General features: G+C 35.2%; 1 protein-coding gene across 1 annotated transcript; it reads left to right on the top strand.

Annotated features, from left to right (window-relative positions):
• Nucleotides 1-386: 386 nt before the first annotated feature.
• On the top strand, nucleotides 387-1,263 carry LOC127087733 (miraculin). The gene has a single exon (XM_051028661.1). It carries the CDS (start codon nucleotides 484-486, stop codon nucleotides 1,108-1,110), a length of 627 nt encoding a protein of 208 aa, XP_050884618.1. The 5' UTR covers nucleotides 387-483; the 3' UTR covers nucleotides 1,111-1,263.
• The last annotated feature ends 10,592 nt before the right edge of the window (nucleotides 1,264-11,855 follow it).

Genomic DNA, 11,855 nt, shown 5'->3' with positions numbered 1-11,855 from the left:
CCATATTTCTTATATACATTACCGAATCTTTTTTATTTTTGCCAACTTTTTTTATTATTCTACCGGATTTTTCGTTCAAATTTTTGGATAAAATATATAGGAATGTCAAATGGGCCAAGATTTGTATTCAGAAGTCCATGATACAAAATGGGTCAAGATTTGTATTCATAAGTACATGAATTGTGGATAGAGATGCTCTTTATGCTTTCATCGTGATCCACGATATTCCCAAAATTTTATTTTAAACTAACACCTCGTGGCACTCATGGTAAATATAATATTAAAGAAAAATATCAATAAAGACAATTACTCTGCGTTCACATGACCATATGCTATAATATTCTAAATTTTTATATCATCACTTCATAAACATGCGCAAATTAAACCTTATACAGTATCTCTATATAAACAATCATGTAGTTCACTTAAGAAAGACACAACACAAACATCATAAACCACATTATTAAAAACAATCAAGAAACAATGAAGTTCATTTCACTATGTTTCCTAATTTCTCTCTTAGTGTTATTATTCAACACACAACCACTACAAGGAGCTGAACCAGAACCAGTAGTAGACAAACAAGGTAACCCTCTTCAACGAGGTGAAGGTTACTATGTCTTCCCACTTTGGGCTGACAATGGAGGCATTACATTGAGTCCAACAAGAAACCGAACATGTCCTCTCGACATCATTCGTAACCCGGCCGCACTCGGCTCGTCGGTATACTTCACTGCACCAGGCCTTGATTACATTCCAACTCAAACTGATCTGACCATTGAGATTCCAATCCTGGGCAGTCCTTGCAAAGAGCCAAAAATCTGGAAGCTTTCAAAGGAGGGGTCTGGATTCTGGTTTGTGAGCACAGGTGGTGCGGCTGGGAATCTTGTGAGTAAGTTCAAGATTGAGAGGCTTGAAGGTGAACATGCATATGAGATTTATAGCTTCAAGTTCTGTCCTTCTGTTCCTGGTACTCTTTGTGCTCCTGTTGGAACTTTTGAAGATAGCGATGGAACCAAAGTTATGGCTGTTGGTGATGGTATTGATGAACCTTATTATGTTAGGTTTCAGAAAGTTTCTACTTTTGGTCAAGATTTGAGCAGTGTTTAGTTTGATAAAAGGTTTTTGATTTTGTGCTAGTAGTGGAGTGGGATATGAATCATAATAAGGCACAGAAAAGAGTACATGTCTTTGGTTTTAAGATTTGCCACTTTCTTTTTCTTGTCATAAGTGAAATAAAATTATTCCATTTTACTTATATAAGATTTAACTGTCTCAACTCTCAAACTTGTCTATTTTCCATTCATTTTCCTATGCGTTTATTAATTGTTTCTAATTCTATTATTTAAAAGCTTTTAGACAACTTAGTGCTACCTTACTTTTGGGTCGTGATGTGTCAATAGATTATTTTGATATATTGTAAGATAAATAGATTGTGCAACAATTATTAATAACTTTTAATATATTTTGATTAAAAAAAAGAAAATCAAGCAATTGTTCTTTTCTTCTTAAGTGAGAAAACTAATTCATATATATATATATATATATTATATATATATATATATATATATATATATATATATATATATTTGATTCTTCTCGGTTGACATCAGCCCTTCTCTTATGGTTTTCTTCTACACTTTGCTCTTTATTGCTTCTATATAGTTGATTGGTTCTGCATGAGTCAATAGAGCAAAAATGTATTAGGTCTTTTTCATTTCTTACAACAATGGCAACAAAAACAAAAAAAAGTATTTCACAATCATTAACGGTCTTTTTAAAACACTTTTCAATTTTAGTTCTTAAAATTTATTTTTTAAATCTATTTTAAAAAACTATTTTTAAGGAGAAAATTAATAAAAAATTTGCTTGATAAACTAATTTTTAAAAACTGTTTTAAAAATATGAAAATGAAAAAACTTGTTTGATAATCTAATTTTTTAATAGTATTTTAAGAAGAGAATAAAAATGCATATTTTTACATCTACTTTTAAAATCTATTTTATTGTATAAAATATTACAAATTTAAGAAAATTAATTGATATTTGGTCGAATACAAATAATTGGGTTAAATCAATTTTTAATTTTATAAATCACATAACACTTGTTTGTAATAATAATAAGAAAAAAACAAGTAAAAAATGGGATTGCACGTTTAATAGAAAAAAAATTATATAGTGAAAATAATTAAGAAACACAAAAGAAATTAAGCAAAATAAATAAACATATTTGGAAAGATTACTTATACATAAAAAGAGCATAAATAAAAGAAATATCATACTCTTTCAAATAGTTTTTCTATTTTATTTTAAAAATATAAAAATTATTAAAAATACATTAATGTCATTAATGAAAATTATAAATTTTTATGTTTTTTCTTCAAATTTTATAATACTAAAAACTGGAAAGTAAGAAGCAAAACACAACTAAACTATTTCACTTTTTTGCTTTTAAAAACTGAAAAATAGAAAAGAGTTTTTAAAAACACTTTTGCAAAACATTATATTCAAACAAGTTTTTAAATTTTAAATTTTTAAAAACTAAAAAAGAGTTTTTAAGATGCATTTCAAACAGACCCTAAGTCTTCTAGAACCTATTTTCTTCTTTGTGGCCTCTTATGAGCATGAGATTCTACTGGTGCAGCAGCATCAATTTCAATTATTTCATCATTCGTTTTACCATCAGATTCTTCATTCTGATCATTGTATACAAAAGTGTTTCTGACATCACCTTCTTTTGTATTTTTAGTTTTCCAATTCCAAGCATCTGATTCATCAAAAACCACATTCATGTTAATATGTACTATTTTATCAATAGAGTTGTATAATTTATATGCACATATTGAACGATACCCTATGAATATCATCTTCACGCTCTTGTCTTGTAGTTTGGTCCTTCTTTGATTAGGTATTTGTTTGAAGCAGATTGTTCTAAACACATTCAAATGCTTCAAATATCGCTTTTTTGCACATCAAGCATCTACTGGTACCTTCATCTTCAATTTCTTGGTAAAACATCTATTCAGAATGTGTGTTGGATGTATGAGGCAGATTCTTGAGCTTCAACATGCTCTTTGCCACATCAAGGATCATCATGTTTCTTCTTTCTACAAGACCGTTATGTTGTTGTGTATAGGGTGAAGTCACTTCATATCATATACCTTTACTTATGCAATATGCTTCAAACTCTTTTAAGGTATATTATCCACCTCCACAGTCCTCAAAACTGTTGTTCCTTTTTTGTTGGATAAATATACAAAACAATAATGGTGTCTCAAGCTATTTTGGAGCAGAAGGAAACATGTGGGAACCAATGTCTCAGCATGTGTGTAGCATTTTTTCCTTGTCTACAGAAAAAGGATGTTGCTTTATGCGTGTGTTTTTCAATTACTTAGAATGTGTTTTGATATTGTGTGCAACAATTGTTGTTGTTGTATTTTATCAATTGGATTTCTTTGATTGTTTTTATTAGTTAAATTTAAATCAAATCAAGTCATATTTTATGGATATGATTTGGAGCAACAAATCTCAGCAAAATCTTTATTATTTATTGACAAAATCAGGTTATTATCCAAAGGAAAAAAGCCCATAATTGATTGCTATATAAGGAGACTCAATTCTCATGTTTTAGTTAAGAGTTTTTGTGTGCAAGAACTCAAGGAGAAGAGCGATCCAAAATGCAGCGGAATTAAAATTTCTCCTTTAGTGATCCTTACGAATGGGCATGATCAGTGATTGAATTGTTACCTCTTGTGGCGATTGTAACCTTTGATGCAGATCTACAGAGCGATACGTTGAACGATGATAACGCCTCTACTCAGTCCACACAAATGGATTCCTTCAATCTCAGTGCTAGCTGCTACGAATGAAGGCTTTGAGTAAGTGAGAGAGAGAGAGAGAGGGAGTGAGAGAGAGAGAGAGAGAGAGAGAGAGAAACGAAATTGCAACTGCACAAATGCTTCTACACAAGGGTTCTATTTATAGAACCACTTGTGTGGGTTGCAAGTTAAAAAGCCCACTCAAGTGTATGTCGCCCATATCTTATAATATGCCAAAATCACTTAAGCGTGTGGTACCTTACCATATTTCGTATTCTACTTAAGTATATCGTACCTTACGATGTTCTACAATTCACTTAAGTGCACCGTACATTACGGTATTCCTTAGTTACTCTATCTCTCATCAATTCGTCCTTTTGTGTGTGAACCTCTAGGTTTTCGCGACATTGGCAATTATATTAAATCACGTATTTAACATAATAAACAGTGAGCGGTATCTAGCAACACATCACTGCTACCCAAGACACGAAAATGTCATGTGATCTGACAAATCCTTCTGTGATAATACTTATGTGTACAATTACCTTTTTTTCCTTATGTCTATATGTTGGTGTAAGCCCTAGAGGCCAATACTTTTGGTACTTGTATCGAATTATTTATTAATAATAAAAGGCATTTTCTTTATTATGGTTGATTAATAAAGTCCCTAGAATAGATAGTCTGTTTAATGTATTAAGTGTGACTTAATCATGAGAACACATTAAACATAAGGGCACTGTTCTTAAAGTGTCCGTAGTCGAGCTTTAATGTGAAGTGGGATAACATTAAAGCATTAAGACTATTATGTTTGTAGACTGATGATCACATCTCATGGATCATGGATAAAGAGTTATAAAGTCTTAAACATAGGTATGAATATTAGGAGTAATATTTATACCGGATTGACCCGCTATGATAATACTATATAGAAAGTTATGCAAAGTGTCATAAGTTATTCTCATGGTGATAATAGTGTATACCACTCTTTGACCTGAAACCACTATGGATCCTAGATGTAGAGTTGAGTGCTTTATTACTGATCCAACGTTATCCGTAACTGGATGACCATAAAGACAGTTGATGAGTACTCCACGAAGCATGCTGAGGGACATGAGTGTCCTAGATGGAATTTGCCAATCCTGCGTAACAGGATAAATGTCTATGGGCCCAATATTGAACTGGACAAGGGTGACACGGTCTATACCTTGTGTTCAATATAGACATAAGGGTAAAGGGGTAATTATACACATAATTATTATCACAAGAGGTTTTGTCAGATCACATGACATTTTCGTGACTTGGGTAGCAGTGATGTGTTGCTAGATACCGCTCACTGTTTATTATGTTAAATACGTGATTTAATATAATTGCCAATGCCGCGAAAAGCTATAGGGTCACACACAAAGGACGGATTGATGAGAGATAGAATAATTAAGGAACATCGTAAGGTACGGTGTACTTAAGCAGAATACGAAATATGGTAAGGTACCAAATACTTAAGTGATTTTGGCATATTATGAGATATAGGCCAAAATGCACTTAAGTGGGCTTTTTGCCTTGAAGCCCACACAAGTGGTTCTATAAATAGAGCTCTTGTGCAGAAGCTTTGTATGGGAATACAACACAACTGAAGAGTTGGAATTTCGTATCTCTCTCTCACTCAAAACCTTCATTCATAACAGCTAGCACTGCGATTGAAGGAATTCGTTCGTGTGGACTGAGTAGAGACGTTGTCATCGTTCAACGTTCGTGATCGCCCTGTGGATCTGTATCAAAGGTTTTGATCATTATCAAAAATCTGCACCAAAGGTTTGAATCGCCACAAGAGGTAACGATTCTATCACTGATCATGCCCATTCGTAAGGATCACTAAATGGAGAAATTTTTAAATTCCGCTGCGTCTTGGATGGAAATTCTCCAACAGTGGTATCAGAGCCACTTACGAAACCATGAATCTGATAACTGTTTTTGTTCTGTAATAATATGATTAAAGACAGAATGAATCAAAGGTTAAATTGAGATCGATCAAGTTACATATATGTGATATATGTAATCCTGATGCAAAATACATTATATATGATATAGTGTTCTCGTTTCGTTCATTCAAACCCTCGATGATTGTTTTCCTTTGAGCGATCAATGGTCGTTTGCTTCTTGATCCGAAATTAGTATGGTGAAGCAATGACGTGTTGATCAATCATACTGAATTAACAATCGAGATGTGTTTGACGGTCTGAAATTGGTGCATCAGGGTTAGTGACGGCACAAAGGTTGTGTTGTCAGAGAGTTATGCGATTGGGGTTTGAACGCACAAGAGTTGTGCTTCCTAAACACTTTTTGGAACAGTGTTAACCGGTTAACGCGTATGGTTAACCGGTTAACGCAATGCGAAATAATTTTTTTGAGTTTTTTAACAGTGTTAACCGGTTAACGCATATGGTTAACCGGTTAACGCAAGGCGGAAAACAGTTTTCCAAGACATTTTAAAACAGTGTTAACCGGTTAACGCATTTGGTTAACCGGTTAACGCAAGGCAGAAAACAATTTTTTCAGATTTCAAAACAGTGTTAACCGGTTAACGCATATGGTTAACCGGTTAACGCAAGGAAATTTTCACCCGTTCGGCTAACTCAGTGCTTTAAAAGTGTCAAGTGTTGATACGAAAAGCGACATCAATTTTAAATGAATTGTTCATTAAAATGTGATGATCGGTCGTCAAAATTTAATTTGATTTTAATTAATTAAAGGAATTAATAATAATGATAATAAAGTGTTTATTATTTTCTTGTGGTGATCGGTTATGGCCTTAGTTTTCCTTTTTTTGTTTTGGATTTTAAAATACGACCTGCGTGTCGTGCCTCTCTCTTAATCTCCCAAATGTAACTTCTTTTCTCATCTCACTCCCTCGTATGTAAAACGAGTTTCTTTCATGTAATGTAATGATATGAAGAAAGCAAAGAAGTCAGTGCCAAAGGAGGACAACCTTGAAGATCTTGCTTGGAGAAACTTAGATCGTTGTAGGTTAGCTTAGGTTCTCTCATTGGCTTGGGAGAACAATTGCGCTAGGGGCCATAACTGTTTCATTATGTATGTATGTATGTTGATGCATGTGAATGTATGTTGATGCATGTGAGAGACGTTTTATATGATAAACAAGCCGGTGAGATCAGGAAAATTGCAATTCCCTCAAAACTAAATATTAAGTTTTAAGCTTTCCAAGTTTTAACACTCATCAAGACTAGTATCGAATAATGTAGGTTTCGCCTACGCGAGGTGCATGTTCTATATTAGTAAGGTGCGATGGGATAATTGTAATATCCAACTGTTAAAACAATGGGTCAAACTTAACTAAACAAATTATAATAAGATTATATATATGTTTAGAAGCAAGAGTTGGGAATGATCCATATGATGGATTGGAATAAGGAGTTATTCACCCAACTGAAATTTTTGAGTGTTGTATGAGATACAATTGGAAGGAGTTCCTACCTAAATAACCTAGTTTTGTGTAATCCGCTTACGCGGACTTAGAACGAAGTGAAATATGGATCTCGACCCACTAGAAAATCTTCTAACGGGATTTTCCGAATCAAATGATGAGGGTCATTTGTTTTGAGTAAAATAGTGGGAGCATGTTTAATTAAAGGCCTAATTAAATATGTCAATGATACTTATATTTTCATTAATCCTTGTGTAGATTACCATGACAACAAACACCTCTAACAACATATTGCGATCAAACCTTGACAAAGAAAAATTGTCTGGGACAAATTTTCTGGATTGGTACCGAGACATGAGGATTGTCCTCAAACATGATAAAGGGAAAGGCAGGGAAGTTGCCAAACCCAAACCCACTAGTGCTGCCTTGAAGCCTAGTGGAAGCATAGAAAAGGAAGGCACCTGCTTCCATTGCGGTAAGACCGCACACTGGAAGAGGAACTGCCCAAAGTACCTGGAAGATAGGAAGAAAGGAGTAGAGACTCCAACTTCAGGTATTTTTGTTATTGAAATTAATTTATCTACTTCTGCATCATGGGTATTAGATACTGGATGCGGTTCTCACATTTGTAAAAATGTGCATGGACTGAAAAGGAGTAGAGATTTGGCAAAAGGTGAAGTCGACCTACGAGTTGGCAATGGAGCAAAGGTTGCTGCCTTAGCCGTAGGAACTTATGAATTGACTTTACCTAGTGGTTTAATAATTCAGTTAGAGAACTGTTATTATGTACCAGCAATTAGCAGGAATATTATTTTCGTTTCTTGTTTGGACAAGTTCGGTTTTTCATTCATAATAAAGAACAATTGTTGTTCAATTTATTTGAATGATATATTCTATGCTACTGCTCAAATGAACAATGGATTATATGTCCTTGATCTTGAAGTGCCAATTTATAACATTAATACTAAAAGGATGAAACCTAATGAGTTAAATCCAACTTACCTTTGGCATTGTCGATTAGGCCACATAAATGAGAAACACATTTCCAAACTCCATAAAGATGGATTGTTGGACTCTTTTGATTATGAATCATATGAGACATGCAGATCTTGTTTAATTGGAAAGATGACAAAGTCTCCATTCACAGGAAAAGGTGAAAGAGCTAATGATCTTTTGGCCCTCATACATACTGATGTATGTGGACCACTGAACATACCAGCCAGAGGAGGTTTTCAGTACTTCATCACATTCACTGATGATTTCAGTAGATATGGTTATGTGTATTTAATGAGACACAAATTAGAGTCCTTTGAAAAGTTCAAGGAATTCAAGAATGAAGTACAAAACCAACTGGGTAAGAATATTAAAACTCTTCGATCAGATCGAGGTGGTGAGTATTTAAGCCTAGAGTTTGATGACCATCTGAAAGAGTGTGGGATCCTATCCCAACTCACTCCTCCTGGAACACCCCAATGGAATGGTGTGTCTGAGAGAAGAAATCGAACCCTGTTGGACATGGTCTGATCCATGATGAGTCAAGCCGATCTTCCAAACTCCTTTTGGGGACATGCGCTGTTGACCGCAGCTTACACACTTAACCGTGTTCCATCCAAAAAGGTTGATAAGACACCATATGAGATATGGAGTGGTAAGAGACCACATATGTCTTACATGAAGATTTGGGGTTGCGAAGTTTATGTGAAACGACAAATTTCAACTAAGCTTGAGCCCAAATCTGACCAATGCTTATTTGTGGGGTATCCTAAAGAAACAAGAGGATATTACTTCTACAATCCTTCTGAGGGCAAAGTGTTTGTCGCTCGAACTGGAGTTTTTTCCTAGAAAAGGATTTTATTTCCAAAGGAACCAGTGGGAGGAAAGTAGAGCTTGACGAAATTCAAGAATCACAAAGCATCGATACACCTATGGAGGAATTAGAGCAGGAAACACAAATGGTTGTGGAAGAGCAACCTACTCAAGTAGAACAAGACCAGCGTAGGTCAGGCAGGATACGTCACCTACCTGAGAGATATGGATATCTCATAACAGATCAAGGTGATGTATTACTCATGGATCAAGATGAGCCTGTGACCTACCAAGAGGCCATAACTGGTCCCGAGTCTGAGAAGTGGCTAGAGGCCATGAAATCCGAAATAGATTCCATGTACACGAACCAAGTTTGGAACTTGGTAGAGCCTCCTGTAGGAGTTAATCCTATAGGATGCAAGTGGGTCTTCAAAAAGAAGACTGACATGGATGGTAAGGTACATACCTATAAAGCAAGACTGGTTGCAAAAGGATATAAACAAATTCATGGGGTTGACTATGATGAAACCTTTTCACCAGTTGCAATGCTTAAATCTGTTCGGATTTTACTTGCTATTGCTGCATATCATGATTATGAAATATGGCAGATGGATGTCAAAACTGCTTTCCTTAACGGGAATCTTCTTGAGGATGTGTACATGACACAGCCTGAAGGATTTGACATACCAGAAGAAGCCCATAAGATATGTAAGCTACAAAGATCAATCTATGGATTGAAGCAAGCTTCCAGAAGCTGGAATCTTCTGAAGGTGAGAAAAACAAGAAAGGGGGGGTTTGAATTGTTTTGGAAAAATAAGCGCTTTTCAAAATGAAAATCACACAAGGATTTTATACTGGTTCGCTTATAACACAAAGCTACTCCAGTCCACCCGGCCAAGGTGATTTCGCCTTCAACAAGGACTTAATCCACTAATCTTGAAAGATTACAAACAACGCCTAAGAGAAAAATCTCTTAGTCCTCTCAAGTTTACAGACTACACTAAGTCACTTGAGGAAATCAACAAACAATAAATGAAAGATTTATGTAATCTAGAGTGCTTCTAAGAAAGCAAATATTACAGTATTAAGAACAAGAGTTTTTCACGTTATAAGCAAAAGCTTTGTGAAGATCTTAGAGAGTGTTTTTCTTGAGTGTTGATGTTTCAGTATAATTTGGCTTGTTGGCTTGCTGATTAGTTCAAGGTTGATTTGCAGCCTATTTATATATTCGTTGAAGTAGTAGTTGAAACTGGTGGATATTGAGATGAAGTTACGCCATCACATAAATAGCTTCTGCAGGATGACTTTTTCTTCTTGAAATGACTACTTACCACAAGTAGTATTTTCTTTATTGAGATTGGAGATTAACGTCTCTTTCTCAATTAGGAAATCCATTTGCAAATCTTTTCTTGACTTAAACGTTACTCCTTCATGATTAGCAATTCCATGATCAGAGTCTTCAAGTATTTGAGAATCTTGAAATCTTGCTTCTGATGTAAATCTCTTTTGAGTTCTGATGGATTTCTTCAGATAGCGCTGATAACTTCTGGAGTTAGACAACCGTTGTTCAGAGTCAGAACTTCTAGAGCGTATTCTTGTTTAGATGCTTCTGATGTATTACTCAGAGTTAGACTTTCTTGAACTTGTCTTCACTTCAGATGCTTCTGATAATTTGATAATTTGTATCTGATCTGGTTTTGTATCTGATGACATCATCAGATTTCTTCCTTCTTTCTTTAGAATCCTGCACACTTAGAAACTTTTCGTTAGGGTGCCATTTTTGGTTTCATCCTTTATTATCATCAAAATCAAGGAATCTGTTGTAGAACAATTTTTGTTCTTACAATCTCCCCCTTTTTGATGATGACAAAACAACCTTAATTAGCAGATGAAACATGAATAATATTAGATCAGATAGACAGAAGCTCCCCCTGAGATAATGCTAGGGAGTTCAGAAGTTCTTACCAGAGTTTCTTAAGTACAGAGGTTTCTGAAACTTTCTGCAATTTCTTAAGTCCAGGTTAGATAAATTTTATTTTTAAGAAAAAAAATATGTTGCAGAATGCTTAAGGTATTAGACAATGTTTTCATCAGAGCTATTAATGACTTCTCCCCCCTTTTTGTCAGAATCAAAAAGACATAGTAAAAAAAAATAAAGAGAAAAACTTGAATTCATAGATAGAAGCACAACGGCAATAAGAAAACATCAGATCCAGAGAAGATAAAAAAACAGAAACAACAGGCAAGCAAAATAAATAAAATCCTAAGTGCCTAGGGGTTCGGAGGCGGAGGCATTCTCTGAAGCAGCATTGCAAGCATATTCTGGATGTTGTCGTTGACAGTATCTTGCTTGTCCATTCTGGCCCGGAGTTCATTCTGATCTTGCTTGAGTTCTTTCAGAGTCTGAAGAACCATAGGGATCACAGAAGAGGACTCCCCCAGAGTCAGAGCTTGCTGAGCTTCAGCTTCAGCAGCAGCTTGTGCTTCTGCATCCGCCAGAGCCTTGGCTTCAGCTTCCTTTTCCCTTAGGATTTCAGCTTCCTTAGCAAGTCTTTCTTCTTCTAGCCTTCTTGCTTCTTCTTCAGCTTCCTTGGCCAATCTCTCTTCCTCCAGCCTTCTGGCTTCAGCTTCTCTGGCAAGTCTCTCCTGGAGTCTTGCCTCAGCATCTCTGATGAAGCCATTTCTGACTTGTTCAGAGATGCCCTTCAGTCTAAAGGCCTCAGATGTCATCCAGCCAATGACTCTGTTCTAGTGTGTCCTTACAGATTTAGGATCATCACTGAGTTCAGAGTT

The sequence above is a fragment of the Lathyrus oleraceus genome, chromosome 5 (assembly GCF_024323335.1).
Source record: "Lathyrus oleraceus cultivar Zhongwan6 chromosome 5, CAAS_Psat_ZW6_1.0, whole genome shotgun sequence".
NCBI lineage: Eukaryota > Viridiplantae > Streptophyta > Magnoliopsida > Fabales > Fabaceae > Lathyrus > Lathyrus oleraceus.
This window is presented reverse-complemented; position numbering and strand designations above follow the sequence as displayed.

Coding starts and splice junctions, on each gene's coding strand:
- LOC127087733 (XM_051028661.1), top strand. CDS start 484: ATGAAGTTCATTTCACTATGTTTCCTAATTTCTCTCTTAGTGTTATTA.